Source organism: Eleginops maclovinus, chromosome 2 (assembly GCF_036324505.1).
Source record: "Eleginops maclovinus isolate JMC-PN-2008 ecotype Puerto Natales chromosome 2, JC_Emac_rtc_rv5, whole genome shotgun sequence".
In the NCBI taxonomy this organism is placed as follows: Eukaryota; Metazoa; Chordata; class Actinopteri; order Perciformes; family Eleginopidae; genus Eleginops; species Eleginops maclovinus.
This window is the reverse complement of record NC_086350.1, coordinates 1,549,847-1,572,691: the sequence shown is the minus strand read 5'-3', so window position 1 is coordinate 1,572,691 and position 22,845 is coordinate 1,549,847. Positions and strand designations below refer to the sequence as shown.

The window sequence follows — 22,845 nt, the reverse complement described above, 5'->3', positions numbered from 1 at the left end:
AGCAGTGTGAACATGCACTGTAATCTCCTTTCTCTAACGCTTTACACGTTTGGGATTAAAGGAAGCCAATAAAAGAGTCTGTGGGAGAGAAACCCCCTCTGGATTTTAGCCTTTGCAGACCATTTACATGCACTGAAACCTCTAGAACACACAACAGGGAAGGAAACCCAAAAAGCAGAACAGGGTCTCTTTAAATAATTTAACTATATATACTTCAAAATCAATTCCTGTTCTTTAAGTATCCCCATATTAATGTATTAAATATAAATGTGGAAGTCTTTAAGTACATTTCCCTGCACAACCAACACTTCCACCTTATTATGTAAGATTTGTATTTGTGCAGAGAGCCTGACGTGCACCGGGGGCGCTGCAGCCTTTCGTTTGTAGGAAATAGACAGTGTATTTATATTTGTCTCTTTCTTGGAAATGATTATTTATGTTGGAGAAGTCACTCATTAAAAAAGGAAGCTTTGATCCTTGAACAGCCACAAAAAGTCTTGAGTTTATTTACCGATGTATGTCCTTTCAGACAACAGGTTCTCCTTCTTTCTCACGGTATTGTTTTTTGGTTGTTGCTTCGTAGCGTTAGTGAAGCTGTCCTGTAGTCTTTAATATAAGCAGAAGTAAAAGTGCTAGTACCACCGTGTACAAATACTCCATTAACAGTTAAAATACTTCATTACTTTATAAGATAGCGTTTGCAAGTAAATGTTGTCAAAGTAAGAACAGAAAATAATTCAAAATGCAGTGTTTCATATCATTTACATTATTTATATTCATTATTTATTTACATTATTTATTTTATTTACTTTATTTTATTTACTTTATTTATTTTATTTACTTTATTTTATTTACATTATTTATTTTATTTACTTTATTTATTTTATTTACTTTATTTTATTTACATTATTTATTTTATTTACTTTATTTTATTTACTTTATTTATTTTATTTACTTTATTTTATTTACTTTATTTACTTTATTTATTTTATTTATTTTATTTTCATTATTTATTTTATTTACTTTATTTATTTTATTTACTTTATTTATTTTATCTACTTTCTTTATTTTGTTTATTTTATTTACTTTATTTTATTTATTTTATTTTCATTATTTATTTTGTTTACTTTATTTATTTTGTTTACTTTATTTATTCATACTGTATTTTTATCCCCATACTTCAGGCAAGTATTTATAATTTATTGACACCACTCTTACCTTCCCCCAGTCCATCTCCCCCTTTCCTCCCCTCTTTCTCACCACATAAGCGGTCATCCCTCCTCCACCTGCACCCCTCTCAGCGGAGGGTAGATGGTACGACCCGCTGCTATACTCCCTCTCTCTCAGTGAGGAGCATCAGTCGTCAGGTTTTATCGTCCTCTTCTTCTCGTCATGACACATTTCATCAGGAGCGGCTTCCATAGAGACAGACGTGAGTACCACACACACACACACACACACACACACACACACACACACACACACACACACACACACACACCTGAAGATGTAGATGCTGCAAAGTGACTGTTAACATTGCGAGTGGAGTGAGGAGGCTGATGCACATGTGACTTTGATTTATTCTGTGTGTGTGTGTGCGCGTGTGTGTGTGTGTGTGTGTGTGTGTGTGTGTGTGTGTGTGTGTGTGTGTGTGTGTGTGTGTGTGTGTTTTATATTTTGGGCTGTTTTGTTTCCTTAACATGTCTTCTTTCACATTCATGATTTTATTTGAATTATTTTGCATGATGTTTTCCTCCAGATATTTGAACCTTTTTCCTTTTTTGTTTCTTATTTTACAACATTTATGATTTAGTTTTGGTCTAAATATTACAACTTTTCATCCGATTTTTAGGACTTATTTTCACTAAAATGGACTTTTCCTCAAAAGCCTTTTTCTCCTCCTCTCTCGGCAGTTAAACTCCTATCTTTATTCTGAAGCTCTTCACAGAGGCTGCCGTTCACACACTCATTCATACACACTTTATTACTGAAACGCTCAGGAAAGGCATTTTCTGTGTCACTATTGTTCTGATTCCTGCAGTGCTACAAAGAGAAAACCTTTGACTCAGAACAACCGTTTGAACCTGGCTTTATGTTCACCTTTCTGCTCTAGAAATGCATCTAGATCAGTACATCTTTAAGAAGAAATGCCTTATTTAAATAGGTAATCATCGCATTTGGAAAATGTTGTAATGTTAAATGTCAATGTAAGTAACGGGGGTCTTTGGTCTGTTTTGAGGCAGTTTTTTATCCAGTTTTTTGGTCTTTTTATGATATTTTCTATATATATTGAGATAGACAGGAGCTGGTATTTGTTCATATTGTGATTTTTAATTCCCAGCGTGCATTATATCTTTCTATGCTGGAGACTGAAACGTACCTTAAAGGTCTCTCTGGTTTCTCTCTGAGGAACAGAGCTGGTAACCCCTTCAGCGCCCATACTCATTACTGAGTCCAGTTTAAGGTTGTGTTTATTCATCCATAAAACCGTGGAAATGTCAGCGCTCACATCCTCGCCGCGGCGCGGGAACAACGTCAGGGTTTCAGTTCGTAACGTTTCAGCGGGGCAGTGATCAGCAGGGTGTGAAGGAAAGACCCTGGTGTGGTTTTCCTGCTGCAGAGGAACTGGAGACTGAGGTTTTTGATAACGATTCAGAGGTTTGCTCACTTAAAGGTCCCTTCTCTCACTCTCAACAACATAATCCAGGTCTCAGATATATACAGAACCTGTCTCTGATTGGCTGAAACACCTTTGGAGCATCCCATAAACCCCCTCTGTTTCAGCCCTGTTCCAGTGCCTCAGCCAGTAGGGACTTGGACTGGGAGCCGTAGAGTCGTTGATTCAAGTCCCTGAACAGACCTAAAATATGGAGTGTGGACTGCTACTTGGAGAGGTCCCAGTTCACCTCCTGGGGTCTGCCGTCCTTGAGCAAGGCACTGGAAACCTCCCCATTGCTCCTAGTACTAGGATGCATTAAATGCATGACCGTGTGATCAGGTATTTAAATCTATCCTCCGATTTGAATTCTAAAGTAACAGCAATGAACTGGAAGGCCAACACAAAACAAGGCTGATGTGTGGGAGCGTACGTTCAACATTTGGAGGCCTTGACATCTGTATGTCTACCGAGTCTTCGTCTCTCGGATCTAAACTCAGAAAACCCTGAATCATTTATTGTTCTATGGAAGTCCTAGGGTGTTATGAATCATTTGTTTCAGCCGTCACATCCGTTTAGAATCATGTCATCAATTTAAAACGTCCCATCTTATTACAGGAAATGCTAAGTGAGTTCACCTCCTACACGAGAGGCCATTCGGCGGGAATGAGTGAGCCGTCTGAGTAGTTTTACACAGGATTTATCGACTCAATTTATCCCAAGATGCAACAGAAGTCCCAGCTTAAAGCTCTTTGCATGAGCAATGATGATGTGGAACAGACGGCTGAAACGAGACGTCGCTTCCTCCTGAAACACCGTCAGTGGAGATAGTGAGTGTCAGATTTACACATTTCAACCGGATATCTTTAGTTTGTTCTGAGTGAGACATCATTTGGGTAAACAGACAGACAGGATGTGGAGGAGATGAAGGGAGTCCGTGAAATCGATCGGCTGTTTCCTCTCTGATCGTCCAGATTCCTGTCGGACAAAGAGATGGGGGGTAGATGTGAGGGCAGCTGGTAGAGTCTCTACTTTAAAGAGTCCTCTCCTGCTGATGTTCAGGTGTATATCAGTATGTAGAGTCTCTACTTTAAAGAGTCCTCTCCTGCTGATGTTCAGGTGTATATCAGTATGTAGTGTCTCTACTTTAAAGAGTCCTCTCCTGCTGATGTTCAGGTGTATATCAGTATGTAGTGTCTCTACTTTAAAGAGTCCTCTCCTGCTGATGTTCAGGTGTATATCAGTATGTAGTGTCTCTACTTTAAAGAGTCCTCTCCTGCTGATGTTCAGGTGTATATCAGTATGTAGTGTCTCTACTTTAAAGAGTCCTCTCCTGCTGATGTTCAGGTGTATATCAGTATGTAGAGTCTCTACTTTAAAGAGTCCTCTCCTGCTGATGTTCAGGTGTATATCAGTATGTAGAGTCTCTACTTTAAAGAGTTCTCTCCTGCTGATGTTCAGGTGTATATCAGTATGTAGAGTCTCTACTTTAAAGAGTCCTCTCCTGCTGATGTTCAGGTGTATATCAGTATGTAGTGTCTCTACTTTAAAGAGTCCTCTCCTGCTGATGTTCAGGTGTATATCAGTATGTAGTGTCTCTACTTTAAAGAGTCCTCTCCTGCTGATGTTCAGGTGTATATCAGTATGTAGTGTCTCTACTTTAAAGAGTCCTCTCCTGCTGATGTTCAGGTGTATATCAGTATGTAGTGTCTCTACTTTAAAGAGTCCTCTCCTGCTGATGTTCAGGTGTATATCAGTATGTAGTGTCTCTACTTTAAAGAGTCCTCTCCTGCTGATGTTCAGGTGTATACAGGGCTGGACTGGCTATCTGGCGTACCGGGCAAATCCCGCCAGGCCCTCCAATGTTTTGGGCCTTCCCAGGGCCGGAAACAAAACATACATTATATATATTATATTTTTTATTGATTGCGACGGTAAAAACATGACACATCGTGGCCCATTGGATGCTTCTCTTGAGGCACATTTGGCTAGTCCAATGAAATTCCTTGGTTCTCGAAGGCCCGCCCCTACCTAGAGGCCCTCACTTGACCCAAGTCATCACCTCAAATTTTGTAAGCGAATGGTGGAGGATAGAGAGGTCGCGAGATGGAGAAACAAAAGAGTGGCCATGAGAAGCGAATGGAAAAGAGAAAGCAAAAACTTAAAGACGACGTAGCAAAATGTGCAAAAATCACCGACTTATTCAAAAGCACAAGCTCAACCTCGGGTTCGGGCGGTGGGGCCGCCGGTACAACGACAACGAGCGCACAGGTGGTGGAGTCACGAGACGTGACCCAGCAGGGAGAGATTGAGGTTAGAATTCAGCTCAACACACCCGCTAGCTAGCCAATGCAGTGTAGCTATTCACCGCTTCGGCGTTTCATTTCCCATTTATTGCCTGAAACCGAGACCAAGTTGTCATCCTGACTTTATCAAATCAGTCACAAACATGTACCCATTTGATATATTTTCATGCACTTCTCTTGGGTGTGTGTGTGTTAACATTCCATTCAGTAAGCTCACTAACAGTATGTGGATTGGAGCAATTTTAAGCTGAAAGTATAAAAACATTTAACCAAGGAAATTATTACTACAGGTTTAATTTTATTCAGTAAGACTTAAAACATACAGTAGTGTGTGTGGTGCCTTAGCTTTGGTGTCAAATATTGCTCTGACTAGATTTGGTTTCCAACTTATATTGTTGTGTTTAAAGCCAAATCAGAACGTTGAAATGGGAGTGGAAGATTTATGTATTTATATATATATATATATATATATATATATATATATATATAAATAAAAATGGCGCTTGGCGCTTGGGTCATCAAAAGTGCCCGGGCCCTCTTCAGATGCCAGTCCAGCCCTGGGTGTATATCAGTATGTAGTGTCTCTACTTTAAAGAGTCCTCTCCTGCTGATGTTCAGGTGTATATCAGAATGTAGTGTCTCTACTTTAAAGAGTCCTCTCCTGCTGATGTTCAGGTGTATATCAGTATGTAGAGTCTCTACTTTAAAGAGTCCTCTCCTGCTGATGTTCAGGTGTATATCAGTATGTAGTGTCTCTACTTTAAAGAGTCCTCTCCTGCTGATGTTCAGGTGTATATCCGTATGTAGAGTCTCTACTTTAAAGAGTCCTCTCCTGCTGATGTTCAGGTGTATATCAGTATGTAGTGTCTCTACTTTAAAGAGTCCTATCCTGCTGATGTTCAGGTGTATATCAGTATGTAGTGTCTCTACTTTAAAGAGTCCTCTCCTGCTGATGTTCAGGTGTATATCAGTATGTAGTGTCTCTACTTTAAAGAGTCCTCTCCTGCTGATGTTCAGGTGTATATCAGTATGTAGAGTCTCTACTTTAAAGAGTTCTCTCCTGCTGATGTTCAGGTGTATATCAGTATGTAGCGTCTCTACTTTAAAGAGTCCTCTCCTGCTGATGTTCAGGTGTATATCAGTATGTAGAGTCTCTACTTTAAAGAGTCCTCTCCTGCTGATGTTCAGGTGTATATCAGTATGTAGTGTCTCTACTTTAAAGAGTCCTCTCCTGCTGATGTTCAGGTGTATATCAGTATGTAGCGTCTCTACTTTAAAGAGTCCTCTCCTGCTGATGTTCAGGTGTATATCAGTATGTAGTGTCTCTACTTTAAAGAGTCCTCTCCTGCTGATGTTCAGGTGTATATCAGTATGTAGTGTCTCTACTTTAAAGAGTCCTCTCCAGTTATTCCCAGACAAACAAACAAACAGAAGTGATCGTTGTGGTTTCCCTCAGCCTCTCTGGATTCCCTGCCAAACCAATAACCATGAGGGTGTGAAATCGTCCTGTCATCACTCTCTCTTCAGTCTCTCCTGTCTCACCCCTTCTGTTTCCCCTCCATCACCTCTCTCTAAAGCAGATGTGTCGTACCAACCGTGTGAAGCAATAAGCTGTAATCGCTCAGTCGATGATGCACAGTCACCCGAGCATCGAGCGGAGGCCGTAACAGCGACCTGGGAGGGGTACTCCAAACATGTAATCAGTTACAATTCCGTACTCTCCGTATCCTGATGCGTTATCCATTACTCCCTAAGCCTGCAGTAAACAGATGGAGAGTGACGGCCCTCGTAAACATCACTCTGAAAGACTAATGTCCTACAAGCTGCAGCCGGGGTGGAAGCTATAAAAAACCTGTCAGCGCAGCGGGGGGGTGAGGATATCGGGGTGAAGAGCCAGCTGTCACCTTCACAAACACTGCTTTAAATGCGGGGGGTCCTGGGAGCCGTGTACAAAACTCTGATGGAGGTCTTCTCGTCAACTGTGGGACTTTTTTCTGGTTTCATTGTTTGTATGAAACCATCCAAAGATACTTTAATGTTCAGAAAGCTCTTTATGTTTCTCAGACTGCCTGTGCTGCAGCATCTCTTTTCACCCTCTGTCTGAAACCAGAGCCCAGTCTGCTCTGATTGGTCAACCGCTTAGAGATGTCCCGCCCCTTAGCCTATCACATACTCCCTCTGGAAGGAACACAGCCTTTGCAGACCATTTCCATGCACTAAAACACACTTCAGGGAAGGGAACCCCAAAAAGCATAATAGGGCTTCTTTTACTGCATAATCAATACTTTTAATTTACGGAAATTCCTTCGACAAAACTAACAAACCTTTAGAGATCTAGATTTCCCAATTTGAGAAATGGTTTGCTTACAGAACCAGCAGTGTGTTCAGACATTAAAATACAAATACTTAAAAAGTGGAATAGAATTACCAACTAAAAATTAAAGGAAGAAAATGATATCAAATATAAACTGTGTTAAATATTCTGGATCATTTGAATGTTCTAAAAAAGTCCAAACATGCTGCAGTTAGTCGCAGGAATATGTGCTTACACTTACTTTAACTGAGGGATTTTAGTCAATTCTGTAACTTGTAGGGAATTTTTTCAATTTGTGGTATTAGTACTTCTACGTTACATGTACAAAGTGAAGCTAAAGCAGTAGCCCTTAATCTGGTTGGGACAATAGTGAACCTGCGGGATTCTTGCTTTGACACAACCCTTAGGATTTCTTGAAGGCAGCAAAAAGTTACAGAAAAGTTCAAGTTGTTTTCTGAAGAAAATATCTTTTAAATCAGATTTTTAATTAGGCTGATAGACAGGTGCATGTTAGCTGACAGGAAGCATATTAAATACGAGAGGAAATGTATTCCACTCGACAGATGGAGGCCAATTAGACTCTCAAGTGGCTTGTTAAGGTGACCGGCTGAGCCCGCTGGGTGTGGGTGTGTGTTTGTGTGTGTGTGTGTGTGTGTGTGTGTGTGTGTGTGTGTGTGTGTGTGTGTGTGTGTGTGTGTGTGTGTGTGTGTGTGTGTGTGTGTGTGTGTGTGTGTGTGTGTGTGGTCGGTCGGTCTTGTATTTGTCACATAGGGAGGACTGATACATGTTCTCAACAGACAGAAAAAGGACAGACTGGACCTCCTTTCTTTAAAGTCCTGTTAAAAGATTAAGACTGGGTACATCGATACCGGTTAGAACAAGGTTGAGGTTAGAGTCGGGGAATGCATAGGGTCCCAACAAAGATAGAAGTACAGAGATGTGTGTGCTACCTGTCCTTTCATTGCTGTCTCCCTCAGGTCAGGAAGTGAGACATCGGGGGGGGGGCATTAGTGTCTAACCTGAGCTGACAGTTTGTGTTTGTGTTTCAGACGCCGGGATGAACGGTGAGTTGAGAGCCGGTCGCACCACGACGGCCAAGAGAGGAAACAGCACCCCCCACAGGTGAGTCTGAAACACTACACTCTTTGTCTGTAGCTCTGGTGGTGGGGTAATTAATCAGCTGTTCGTAGGTAACTAAGTGAGATGATTTTGAACCTCTCTCTCTCAAGCTCTCATTTGTTCATTCTTTACAGAGCTTTTACTTTAATCCGTTATCATAAATTATATTTCTAAGCATGTTTGCACATACAATATGTCTTGGTATTTTGGTGCATAATGATTAACACAGTTCAAAAGTCAAAAAACCTTAAAGAAAATACAAATAAAACAAGAAACAATTACCAGTTTTGAAGCAGGAGCGCTGTTCTGTTCTGTGTAACAGATAAAAATACCTCCAGCACTGAAAATGTGTTTTGATATTATGAAAATCTCAAGGATTGACCTTTTGATAGTAAGTCTAAATAATCCACACGTGTTTGTGTTTAACACCATTTTAAACCCATATTTTTGGAGCTGCTCGTCGGTCCATAGTTTTGCTCTTGGTGTTTGCATGAAGGTAACGGAGAGTGACAGTCCAGCTGTCCCCTCCTTTAACCTCGTCCTCTGCTAACATGGAAACTGAAGCCAAACTGTCCTCCCAAATCCCAGCGCCGCTGGACGGATTAAAACCAGGACAAACACGACTCTGTGTCTCCCAGAGCTGGGATTTTAAAGCCAGGCAGAGACTGTGAGGATCTGTGCAGAAATCCCTCTGAAAACAGTTCACTCTGCATGCAGGACTGAAGCTTCACTGAGGTCAGGTCCTCTGTGTTAATGAGGCTTTATAAAACTGAGGGATTTCTTCCAATAATTAAATTGAAAGCGTACACATTGTGGTTAATCAAAAAGATAATTCCAGTACTTTTAGACGCCAAACATTTAGGATTTTCTTCTGGCAATTTGGGGATTTTTGCTAACCTGTACAGAGGTGAAATTATATAACTGGATATCACAGGCCACTGGTTAATGAAAGAGTGATGTCAGAAGTTATAGCTCAACCAGCTGCAAGCGATTGTGTAGAAGTCTATGAGAAAATTACAGAAGATAATAGACGTTCTTGCTTTGATGTATTTGTATCCTCACAGTGACCCTTTGGATAAAAGTGTCAGTTAAAGGGAAATGTAATATAAAGCAGAAGTGCTGTAAACCTGCATTCTCTCTAGTGTCCACTGGAAACAGGAAGAACCAGAACTTAATCAGGCTCTAGCCCGGAACCGGTTTTGTGAAAAATCTGTCCTTGATGAAACTTGAAACGACCTGTTCACATTTTTTGCTTCCAAAAAAAGTCCCCTTTTGTTTCTTGTGAATACTTTTGTCAGTGATGAATGTTGAGCGCCTGGGAGTTTTCTCAGAGCAGGTTTATCGTTGTTAGTTTTGATTAGTACACGGAGAAAGGAGGCCGAGCCCATCTGGCACACAAGCTGTGAGCAGGGGGGGTGTGTGGTATTATAATAGCTGTTGTCCTCTCATGAAGGTACATACCCAATGATGGATTGGAAAACTTTATTTGAACTTTTAGATTGTACTTCTATAAATAAGTATTTCCTTTTCATGTAACTTCACTTTCGTGTTGAAGCAGAATTACCTGACTGCTTTAGATACTTAACAAATGATACCGTTTTTGAAATATGATGTTTTCTATAAATTAACTTCCCATTTTAAGAAATGAAAAAGCTATATACAGTTACTGAGAGGTGCAAACAGGACCCCGAAACATTTCCATTAGGGGAGACACGCTGCAGTTCCAGAAAGGATGCAAACATAAAAACGTGAATGGGCCTTGAGAGAGAGAGAGAGAGAGAGAGAGAGAGAGAGAGAGAGAGAGAGAGAGAGAGAGAGAGAGAGAGAGAGAGAGAGAGAGAGAGAGAGAGAGAGAGAGAGAGAGAGAGATTTCAGAAAATCGTCCCATCCATCGTCCTGCTGAGTTGAGCGTTTAGTGGATAGAGATGAATCAAAAAAAATGAACAGCTCGATAAAGAGGCCGGCATGTATATTGTTGTTTGAAGTAATCAAGTCATGAAATTACAACATCCCGGACCAAGATGTGATCCTGTAATGGACCAGGAAGGCTAAATGTTTCAATGGGATGCTGGGCTATAGAGGAACAGCACGGTCACATGACTTCACGTCTCCACCGCTAAGCTAAAGGTGGCTAATGTTGGGCTATAAAGGAACTACAGCACGGTCACATGACTTCACATCACCACCGCTAAGCTAAAGGCGGCTAATGTTGGGCTATAAAGGAACTACAGCACGGTCACATGACTTCACGTCACCACCGCTAAGCTAAAGGCGGCTAATGTTGGGCTATAAATAGGGTGACCATTTCCATAACACCGAAAAGGAGGACATTATGCGGCATATCAATAAATTACTATGATGTACATAGGACTCTGGTATACTCTCATTTACAATACAATTTTGTGTGGTTTAAAGATGATGTTTGTGTAGCTGAATAGGAAAAAAGATTAATGAAAAGTCAAAAAGGGTTTGTTCACAGTATTTGTATTTATTCAATACATTGTGGTGTTCAAAAACTGACCCCTGAGATGAATCTTTTAAAGTGCAGAGTGCCACAAAGCATAACATGTGTGGACTTAAATAGAAAAAACAAATAACAGGTAACATACATAATAATACAAAAATGCTTTTTTGAAAAGCATAAATAACCTTTTATGTAAACAACAAAGGAAAAAAAAAAAACATTTACATTCAACAGCTCAAAAGGTATAGCATTTCTAAAGTGCTTCAGTCTTTTGGGGACTTGTCTTCAGTGTCTTCATCTGTATATGTGTGTGTGTGTACAGCAGTCCACCTGTATTTAGGCAAACTCCACATTCACCCTCTGTAGCAGCTCAGGAGACAACAGCACCTCTGACATCATGGCTTCCAAGCCCCCACTGCCCCTGGGCCTGTTTATATCCTGCAGGGACTGGTACAAATAACAACATAGCAAGAATACTGTTATCAACCTTCAAAAATCTGTATTGTTTTCAACCCAATAAATATAAATATTTCATGCAGCCCATCAGTGAAATCATAAGACTAGTGTACTCACCAAAGTAGTTGATTGTCTATCTGCAATACTTCTGTTCTTTCCTGGCTGCATCCAAGAGTTTTTTTGTTTTCAATGAACTTCTTGTACACCTCTGTGCAGGGATAAGTGAAATTGACACACACTTGCAGCTCAGCCTTGACACTGTCCACATCCAGGCGATTCCTCTCGTTTCTCCATGCAGTTGTCATCATTGAAAAGACACGTTCTGTGTGTGCATTGCTGCATGGGATGGAGAAAATATAGGCGCTGACCTTCCTGAGATTCACAAGTGGTACATCTGCTTTGGAAAACAGTTTCAAATATCGTTCCTCACTGTGGCAAACTTCCATTTCTGGTGAGCTGAAGGAACCTTCCACCATGGCATATTCCTCATACAGTCCATCCATATCAATGTCCAGATTGCAGACCTGGACAGCAGCACTGTAGTCTTCAAATGGCACAGAAGTTTTGAGGCCAAGCTTGGCCACTTTGCTATGAAAGCTTGTGTCAGAGAAGTCATATCTTTCACTGATGTATTTCTTTGCTCTTTCATAAAAAAGCAGAACATCTGCTTCACATTTTTTTGACTGGCAAGGGGGCAGCTGCTTCAGTCATCCCTTTAGCTGTGGGCGAGTCACTGAAAATCTCCCGGTCCACTTTCACGCCGCAGTCTACACTTCTGTACGACTGGTGTTGCTTTACAGCATGGTAAACCTTGCACAGCTCAGCAGCGGTTATTTTATTATCCAGGGGCGACGAGGCTTCACGAAAAAATGTCCTCATTGAAGAGGTACCTGCCGCACGTCTATTAGTTTTATGCTTCTCCGTATCCGCATGTCGTTCAATGGCAGCTTTTCCCTTACTGCTTATGTCAAAATCACAACGACAAAGTGTGCAGAAGCCATGAAAGGAGTCTCGACTGGTTTTAGATATAAAATCGTGCTCTTTCGTCCATTCTGGATTGAATGAGGTCTTACATTTTGGTATGATGCAAACTTTCTGTCAAAGAAGCCGGCATATGTATGACGTGGCAGCACATGGAGCCTTGTTTACGTTTTTAACCAATGATATAGCAGATATTTATCTGACACCGCTCTTAGCCAATCATTTGTTAGAACAGATATGTTACAGCATTGGACGTTGTGCTGCGTCCCAGCAAAGATTCTAGAACTCCGCTCTTCAAGCCTAGTGCCTCAAGAAGGAGGACAAATACGCATCCGGCTTGATGCTGCGCCGGACGCCGGACAGGGCATTGAAAAGCCGGACTGTCCGGCCTAAAGCCGGACGTCTGGCCACCCTAGCTATAAAGGAACTACAGCACGGTCACATGACTTCACGTCTCCACCGCTAAGCTAAAGGAGGCTAATGTTGGGCTATAAAGGAACTACAGCACGGTCACATGACTTCACGTCTCCACCGCTAAGCTAAAGGAGGCTAATGTTGAGCTATAAAGGAACTACAGCACGGTCACATGACTTCACGTCTCCATCGCTAAGCTAAAGGCGGCTAATGTTGAGCTATAAAGGAACTACAGCACGGTCACATGACTTCACGTCACCACCGCTAAGCTAAAGGAGGCTAATGTTGAGCTATAAAGGAACTACAACACGGTCACATGACTTCACGTCACCACCGCTAAACTAAAGGCATCGTTCCTGAAGCTACAACACGTTTTTTCTGACTGGAAATGTTTTGGACCGTTGTAGATAATTTGCACCTGTTGGCCACCGTACACCTGCTTTGAATAAAATGACCCTCGCTGCAGAATAAAAAAGAATATCTGAACATCGTATTGGTTTCTCTCCACTGACGCTCTTTTTGTCCGTGCTGTTTATTGATGTTTTCTGCTGCTGTGTAATTGTTCCCATCAGGAGAACAGCCTCTAATAACACCATCAGGTTCTCCAGCAGTGAACAGAGTAAATTAGAAAGCCTAATTGACACCCGAAGGGGCTTCTTCTCTGTGATTATGAGAGCATTACGGACTAACACTGCTAAATTATTCTGGATTTTATACAGCGTGGATTATAGTCTTTTCATATTTATGTATATTTATTTCTACTCCACTACATTCAGAATCAGATTTATAGGTTAAGTAGTAGGTTAAAATACATTTACTTTTGTGTGAAATGGTCCGTAAAATGAGATGTTTTTAAAAGCTATTTTATTAAAAATAATCATATTGGAAAAAACGAATTAAAGTAAAAAAACAAAACATGTAATCACTCTATTGCTAAGTGTTAAAAAATAATTCCTAAAAATCTGTTATTGTTATTGAATAAAAGTAAAAGTGAAAATGATTTCTGCTTCCTGTCCTCAGATCTGACTATGAGCTGGAGTATGACCGATACCCTGAGGACCCCTGCAACAGGTACCCACTGATAGTTAATACACACACATATTTTGACCCGTGCAGCCAGCATGAAGGAGACAATATCACACACACACACACACACACACACACACACACACACACACACACACACACACACACACACACACACACACACACACACACACACACACACACACACACACTCCTCTGAAAAAGCCTGCAGGAATGATCTGCAGCATTTTATGTATTTCATTTTTATCTGTAGAATTACACACCGCCGTCCTGTAAATATTTATAGGCTTTTATCTGCCGGGGTGCGGATTATCGGCTTTGCGTGGTACAGTAGCAAACACACACACACACACACACACACACACACACACACACACACACACACACACACACACACACACACACACACACACACACACACACACACACACACACCGTTATCCTGATGTTTTGGAGGACAAACTGCCCTATGTCTGAATATGTATTTGCTGATCTTACCACCTCACAAAAAGTTGCTGAACATTTTTTAAACTATGTTTTTTGAAGAGAAGTGCTTCATATGTTGGGGTTTTCAGGTTCTTTTTAGGGAATTATTCACATGTTCCTTCAGGATTTATTCATATACATTTTGATACTCCTTACATACAAATCTAAATATATATATGTATATATATGACTTCACTGAAATGCTCCTCTGTTTGACCATAAAGTTTAAATCAGCTGAGACATTAATTGTCCTCAAATCATCACGAAAATAAAACAATCTGGAAACTCAGAGCCTCGGGCTGCAGTGAATCATGGGATTCTGCTGTGTGTGTGTGTGTGTGTGTGTGTGTGTGTGTGTGTGTGTGTGTGTGTGTGTGTGTGTGTGTGTGTGTGTGTGTGTGTGTGTGTGTGTGTGTGTGTGTGTGTGTGTGTGTGTGTGTGTGTGTGTGTGTGTGTGTGTGTTCTGCAGGGTGTTTGACTGCCAGCGGGTCCCCTCCTCAGTCCCGGTGGATCCCAGTCCCGTGAAGCGACGCCGCGCTTCCTCCTCCTCTTCCTACTCCTCTTCCTCAGCAGATCTGAGGATGAAGAGCAACAGATCCTCCTCCTCTTCCTCTCACAGCAAACGTAAGCAGTGGTGGAAGGAAAATACACGTGCATGTGCTTTACTTATGTACGGGGTTGGGAGGGGTATTTGTTATCCGTGACGATGACCTGTAAAAGATGACCTCATCTAAGTCATCCTTAATATTTAATGCTTCTTAATTTATATCTCTGCTGTTACAACGTGCACTTCCCCTCTGTGGGACTGGGTAGTTATTCTGATCTCGGTGGTCGGGCCCTTGGGGGGGCTCCAGATGGTCTCTTCATTAAAAACTTCTGTACCGTGGGGGCTCTCCTCTCTGCTATAACCCATCAGCCTCGCAATTAGCCCGAGTTAATAGTGCGTGGCAAATAAGAATTGTTTATACGAGTTTATTACAAGCCTTAACAGTTTCCCCTTCGCCCCGTCACCGGGAAATTAGATTGCCTTTGCATGCTCCCGAGGTCGAAGCGCTCTCAGGAGTGGAGTCATTGTCAGGGTCATTGAGAGCTCTGCAGGGGGCTGCAAACACCAGATTCTGATGCAAGTGTTTTAAAGAGGGGGAAATCCTCACACACCTAACTCTTATTTAACATATTTCTGTGTCTGTGTTTCAGTAGGACGTCTTATCCCTGCATGGCTTTGATTATGTCTTATATCTTGTATGGAATGGGGTCTCATCTCGGTGGACTCCACTTCAGCACGTACACCGTTTTTACTTGAAACCAGTGCTTGATTTCCGAGACATACTGAGACATGCTGTCCAATACAGAGTCAATGAAGGCATGAGGTGAGGTGGTATTCCTGCCTATACAGAGGAGGTTGCATTGGATGAATGCATGAATTAAACAGCCAAACCGCTCCTTTTTTAACAGGCACTTCTCTGTTGAGTTTCCCACTGCAGATAGTAACCCCCTCACTCGGGGTGGATCCACGTAGTGATGCAATGGGTGATACTCTGTGAAGGAACGTCTGACTTAATGAATTGTGCAGCCGTGTGTGAGGGGTAGTTTTGGGGGCTTGGTCCAAAAAGATAAAGAACACTGTTAATGGTGGCTTCGTTTGTCACTGAAAAAGCTGCAGGTTTAAAAACAAGAACTGGATTCAATGTTAGAAGCAGGACTCTGTTCAATCCTCAAGTTGTTCAGTGGTGCATGACACCCAAGAAGTTTGGTGCCCTGAGTTTTTATTTCCTGGATCTTCTGCATCCATTGGGACCATAGAGCGCTCCAAGAGTTTCCTTTAACCCTCCCTACCAGTCGACTTTTATAACAGGAAGTACTCTTTCCAAATGTAAGTCAACAGGAAAAAAGTATTTTTAGGCCTGATGGCATCACATTACAGATCTGGAAGTTGTATTTCCACCATTTGGCCACTAGGAACATTTAGTTTCAAGGCCCAGCGCTCTTTCTGGGGGCTTGGCTTGTGCGGGATGTCTTGCTAGTGACGAGTTTCTCTTACAAACTAATGGCATGTTTTAACCACACCTGTTGGTGTTGGATTAGCTCATTAGAGCGTTGACAAAGGGGGTGCAAAAGCAATGTAGATTACGAACCATGCGGGTATGCGATAGTTCAAAGGACATATTTGGAGCCTGCAGGGACTCGTTGTTTGACTTAATGATCCAGCCGTCTATATGTCCCTCTGCAGTGAAGATGGCGGAGCTTCTGTCCATAAAGAGAGAGCTGACGGTGATCAAGGTTCAGATCGACGGCCTGCTGGACTGTGTGGACCGGATGGACCGACAGAGGAAGGACTGCTCAGGTAGAGACCAAACCTTCCCGTCCCTCACTGCCTTATAAATACACCTGGACACAAATCACCCCCGATACCGGTTGCCGTGTCTCAAATATCTTTCTCCTGTACTTATATTTGTGCAATGAATGCTCTGTTATAAAGCCTGAACTGGTCTTGAATTAAGTCTGTCATACCCCAGGTCCAGATCCCAGTTTCATTTCAATGTCAGCTCCATAAATCAGTCAGGTGTTTATACCCGCTGGAGAACGAGTGCAAACCGAGCTGATGTTTATTATTTACAGATGATGATGTGTGAGGGCCCGGTGATGCAGAGACTGTGTGTGTGTGTGTGTGTGTGTGTGTGTGTGTGTGTGTGTGTGTGTGTGTGTGTGTGTGTGTGTGTGTGTGTGTGTGTGTGTGTGTGTGTGTGTGTGTATGTTTACCATCAGGTGTTATCTGCTATCAAACGGCATCTGTGAATAATGGTTCAATGACAAAACCAGCGGCAGCGAAGCGTGGATTATGACGGGGGGGTAAACAGCGATAAACACCAGCCCCATAACCTTTCATAAGCTCCCCTTCAGGAGTTATCTTCCCACTGTGTGTGTGTGTGTGTGTGTGTGTGTGTGTGTGTGTGTGTGTGTGTGTGTGTGTGTGTGTGTGTGTGTGTGTGTGTGTGTGTGTGTGTGTGTGTGTGTGTGTGTGTTCAGTCAGCAGTCTAGAGAGAGAGAGTCCCGAACCAGGAGAGGCGAGCGAGGAGGAGACGCTGCACTACTGCCCCCCCAGGGTAAATATATATAATAAACATACCCCCCCCCCCCCCCCCCCAACCCCCATCAGGTAACTATACATCACTCCCTTAGAAGATACACAACTTGGGATGTGTGGATTAGGGGGAGGTCTTATGAAGTCAAGTCAACGCTTGGGTTTCAGTGTGGACGCTACAGTAACGCTGCCCTCCTGTGGATTAAACACGTGCTAAAATGCTAACTCATTTCCGGGGTTCTGGACTCATTCCTGCACCACTCAGTCGACAGTGAAAAACTGGAACTTTAAATAAATGTATTTTGTCCAATAATCGTATCAGCACCTCACATTCTTCATTTATACTTAATATGATTGGTTTCAATTTACCAAATACATTATGTGTCATCTGTTGACAACACATTTAGTTAGAGTTTCTCCGTGTTCATACTTCTCCTAACCTTCAGTAAACATTCAAACAACGGCTTTATAACAATATTTCCATCCAACACCTTTTTGGTTTCTGACGTCTTTATAAAAAGCAGTTCAGTCGGGGTTACATTTCGGATATTAAATACAGTTTTCCCACCAATATTCCCATGATTTAATGTCAATAATCATCCAATATCCAAGATTTGCACGTCATATATATTCAACCCAAATCCGAACATAATCAAAACAAACATTAAAAAGCTAAGTTGACTTCTGCTAGAAAACAAACGATTCAATTATCAACATAATGGTTTCTGGTTCATTTCCTCCCATTGAATTGCTTTAGCTCGAGGCAAAACAAATAACATTTAAAATAAACCTAATTAAAGATGTTGTTGTTGTTGTTGGTTGATTAGAATTTGGTTTTCTTTTTCCTCACTCAGTAATCAGAAGAACTTTATTTATCCCAAACTGGGAAATGTTTGCGTTGCAGCAGCGAAATACAAAGCGAAGCAAAACAAATAATTAGAACTAAAAAATAAAGTAAAAATAAAAATGAGAAATGAACAAAAAGGCAACAACAATAAGATAATGTAAATGTTCAGTGTGAAGGAGTGCACGTTCAGTCCAGTTCACTGTATGTCCAGCAGTGGCCAAGTCAGTAGGGGCTTGGACTGGGAATCGTAGGGTCGCCGGTTCAAGTCCCCGAACAGACTTGAAATATGGAAGGTGGACTGCTACTTGGAGAGGTCCCAGTTCACCTCCTAGGCCCTGCTGTGGTGCCCTTGAGCAAGGCACCGGACACCTCCAATCCCCCCTCCCCATTGCTCCCCGGGCGCTGCACAATAGCTGCCCACTGCTCCTTGTACTAGGATGGGTTAAATGCAGAGGACCAATTTCACTGTGTGTGCTCTGCTGTGTGCATGTATGTGACTAATAAAGAGGGTTTCATCCTCCGATTCTATCTTCTATCTATCTGAGAGGCTGTGGAGCAGAGAGTCCTGCAGCCAGAGGGGAGTTATAGTACAGAGTTACTGCAGAGGGCAGGAAGGTTCTCCTGAACCTGTCCTTGTGACAGCGGAGCTGGAGCAGTCTGTTGGAGAAGGAGCTCCGCTGTCCTTCCAGCTGCAGGTGGAGAGGGGGGGGGGGGGGTTATCTTATCCATGATGGACAGCAGTCTGTTCAGTCTTCATCTCCACCACAGTCTCAAAAGGGTCCAGTTTGATGCTGATGACCGAGCCAGCTTTCCTGATCAGTTTATTGATTCTGCTGGTGTCACCGTATGTGATGCTGCCCCCCCAGCAGAGGGCAGCAAAGTGCAGTAGCATCAACAGACTGGTAGCAGATCTCCAACATCTTGCTGCACACGTTGAAGGATCTCAGCCTCCTCAGGAAATACAGTCGGCTCATCCCCTTCTTGTTCTTGTAAAAATACTTTCAGGTTGAACCCAAATGTTTTGTTGAAGTTATACAGCTTGGAAGATCAGAATCTGAAATAACTAAAACCGCTTTACTAACCCTTAAATCACACAACCCAAAACCGCCTTCAAAATAAAAGCATAAAGAATAACTTTAATTAACTGAAATGATAACACTAACTAACAGTACATTCACTGGAACACAAATAAATCAAATATAAATTAACCATTAAATAACAAATCAATATATAGCTCCAATATTTCACCCATTTTACACCCATATTAAGGAGTAATTACACCGTTATTACACTCATATTAAGGAGTGATTACACCATTATTACACTCATATTAAGGAGTGATTACACCATTATTACACTCATATTATGGAGTAATTACACTGTTATTATAACCATGTAACACGAATATTACACCGATATTTCACTGTTTCTACACTTATGTTACGCCACCATTACACCCGTATTACACACCGACACAGCCTATCAAACCACTGTAGTCCCCAGGATACAGACACCATCTAAGGGTTACTACAAAAACAATCTGAGGGCCAGCAACTCTGTTACCCGTCTTTACAGTTTCTTCTGTAATGTAGACATTCAGATTTAATTTGCACAAAGCAGTGAAAGTCTCCAAACTGCTCCGAAGACAATTTGCATAATCCGATGTGTTCACTGTCTTCTTATTCGGCCCCTCCCCGGTGTAGAGCAGATGAGCCGCGGTGCTTTCAGTGTTTCCGTTTCTTTACAGGGACACTTAATGATATATAATCAGCCTGCAGGCTTACCTGACGGAGCGAAGCTGCCACATTTAGCTGAGCGGAGGCAGGGAACAGACCTTTAATCTGCGGCATTGTTCCTCCGACAGGAAGAAACCCAGAGAGTGTGTTAGCAATTAACATTGTGTGTGTGTGTGTGTGTGTGTGTGTGTGTGTGTGTGTGTGTGTGTGTGTGTGTGTGTGTGTGTGTGTGTGTGTGTGTGTGTGTGTGTGTGTGTGTGTGTGTGTGTGTGTGTGTGTGTGTGTGTGTTTGTTGAGAATAGATGTGTGTGTTTCTGCAATGCTGTTGAAGAAAAGGCGGATAGTGAAGGCTAATAAAGAGCTGCAGGAATGAGTCCCTATACACTGAAACGAGTCAGCATTTGAACACTTCCCCGTTTAATGATCTTTGTTTTTTGGGTTTTTTTTGGGTTGTTATCCTAAAATAAGGTCTGTGGTTAACCAATGCTTTTAAGAGATTATTTTATGTCCTTAAACCGCCTTTTCTGGTGGCATTTCTTTAATCCTCAAGTGTGTGCCAGAGTATTTGCACACCACAAAACACTTGCCCTTATGCAGGGGGTGTTACCTATGCTAATAACAGATGCTAATTTAGATCTAGTCATTTAGCTCCCCTGGGTGGAGTAGATTTGGATTGTGAAGAACATTTGTTGAGGCCAAATATCTTGCTAAATGTTCCTCCCTCTGTGTTTCCAGATAAAGCAGTTTGATCTACAGGATGATCTGTGATACTGCAGGTAGGCTTGGTCAATGAGACACTTTAAAGGGACCCTATTAGGCTAATTTTCCCCTTTCATATTAGTGTACTGCCTCTACTGTGATATGTTTTCATGCTTTAATGTTCAAAATGTGCTTTATTTTCCTCATATTGACGTCAAAATGCCAGTTCAACCACTGTCTTAGCCTCTTTTTGGTGTTCTTGGGATCCATAGACACCTTATTTTAGGCTCTGACTCTCTTTCGTAGATCATTACAAATGGAATCTGAGCTGGGATCAGTACCAGCTGGGATGGGAGATTCCCCAAGGAGGTGTTGACAACATGAACTGCATTGGATTGACTCTCCTCCACCTAAACCTGTGTCTATCTGCCCGTCACTGTCAGTCTGATTTCTCTTCTGCTGCACCTTCAGTTCTGGTTTCCAGTCCACAATGACGACAGAATCCCCACTGTGTTCCTGGTACATCACTGACGGTGCTCCATGCCAGCATGCTATTATATTGTGTATTATTCTGTAGGAAAGATGAAATATTGGCCCCGTTTATTGCCGTTGCTCCACTGTTGGACTCCTTCCTGATTAATGTTAACTGAATCAGTGTGAGAGCAGCTGGCAGCTCCTTATTGCACCGTTTATTTTCATTAGGTGTGTTATAATAATGATGTGTGACCAGATGTGTACAGGAAGCCTTTGTTGTTCTGTGAGCACAGGTTTATGACTCTGTGGGTGAATTATGGTAAATCAGTGTTAAGTGATTGACAGACTGACAATATCCTGAAATGAAGATTAACTCCTTATTAGAACTGCAAGTAGTGCCTATAAAAACAGGGCTATCGTTTGGTTCAGGCCAGCTAACAGCTCAGTAGCTAAAAGAGTTTCTATATGAGCTCACTGTTGGTTTAGGTTAGCTAATAGCTCAGTAGCTAAAGGAGTATGATACATGTGAGCTAGCAATTGGTGGGGTTTAGCGGGGTGCACCCTCTATTCCGACATACCCCTATTACGACACAATTTTAGTACCGCCATTCCGACAGTCTACCCAGGAGCTGCAGACTGGAGCTGATGGGATGACGACGGAGAGACTTGGAGGAGCGGTGGCGGTGGATTCGGGAGGGCTACTCCGAGAGGATGGAAATGCCGCCACTCCGACAATTAAACGTCAATGTCGGAGTGGAGGTATGTCGGAATAGCAGCATGTAACCGGGTTTAGCAAAGTACACTGATTTCTTGATGTTAGCTTAGGAGTTTTGCTAAAAAAGGGCCTGTTAAAGGTGGAGTGTGTTTGGTTGAAGTTTCTGGTCCTGGCTTAATACATCCAAAATGCAACGGTGAGCTCAGAGTTTGGCGGGTAAAGCAGTTTGCGTAATTGAAGCTAACGGAACCGCTCACAGTTTAACACAGAACATTGTGGGGTTAAGCTTCCTAAGAGATCCCATTGGCAGGTTTTTTGGTTTAGTTTAGCAGCTCCAACAACTAATGTAGTCATCTTTTAATCAATAAACTCCAAGAAGAGGTCAGAATGGAAGAATTTGTCATCAGCTGACTGAACAGAGTCTAAAAGGGTCGTTTTTCCTAGGTAACACTGATCCATTCACAGCATTAAACCCATGTGTTAACTGTGTTATTTACACGTGTAGGTCTATTCAATGCTCAACACGTGGTATAGTAAATCATATATACAAAGGGATGCTGTTTGGTGTTCCAGATTAAGTCATATTTGATCAACACTGGTTTTATGGAGAGCAAACCCACTGAGCTGTTATCAAAGCAAAGGCATAAAGACTTTTTCCTCCTGCACTTTTACCCAGCTGGACAACTCGGACAGCTGAGACTGTAAATATGTTTGAAGCGTTGTGTAAAAAGAGTCTCTTGGAAATGATGTGCGTGTGTCTTTATACTAACTTATACTTGTTTTGTGTTTGTCCTCAGTGCTAAATGTTATTTCAATGTGATTGTAGTAAAGGTATTTTTCATCAAATGTGTGTTTGGTTGGAGCTTTGTGTGTGTTGTAATAATATACTTCTATATCCATGTGTTTAGTCATTTAAAGGTTGATAATATTAGGGTTTAAAGGTATTCAATGTACTATTTCTACCATTTAATCCACAGTTTACCTTGGTTTCTCATCTTCATGGTATTCCTAATCTTTTGTTTAGGTTATCATGAAAATACATGTTTTTG

The 22,845-nt window shown here is 41.9% G+C and overlaps 1 protein-coding gene across 1 annotated transcript; it reads left to right on the top strand.

Moving 5' to 3' along the window:
- The first annotated feature begins 1,356 nt into the window (after positions 1–1,356).
- Positions 1,357–22,653, top strand: LOC134881049 (RNA-binding Raly-like protein). Its single transcript, XM_063908171.1, has 8 exons — positions 1,357–1,432; positions 8,326–8,398; positions 13,731–13,781; positions 14,713–14,867; positions 16,474–16,587; positions 17,271–17,347; positions 20,644–20,684; positions 20,914–22,653. Exons 1-7 carry the CDS (start codon positions 1,393–1,395, stop codon positions 20,674–20,676), a joined length of 543 nt encoding a protein of 180 aa, XP_063764241.1. The 5' UTR covers positions 1,357–1,392; the 3' UTR covers positions 20,677–20,684; positions 20,914–22,653.
- The last annotated feature ends 192 nt before the right edge of the window (positions 22,654–22,845 follow it).

Bases quoted from the DNA above. Each gene is read 5' to 3' on its own strand.
- LOC134881049 (XM_063908171.1), top strand. From the start codon at position 1,393: ATGACACATTTCATCAGGAGCGGCTTCCATAGAGACAGAC. The intron at 1,433-8,325 runs GTGAGTACCACA...TTTGTGTTTCAG, and splicing joins CGGCTTCCATAGAGACAGAC to ACGCCGGGATGAACGGTGAG. The intron at 16,588-17,270 runs GTAGAGACCAAA...GTGTGTGTTCAG, and splicing joins ACAGAGGAAGGACTGCTCAG to TCAGCAGTCTAGAGAGAGAG.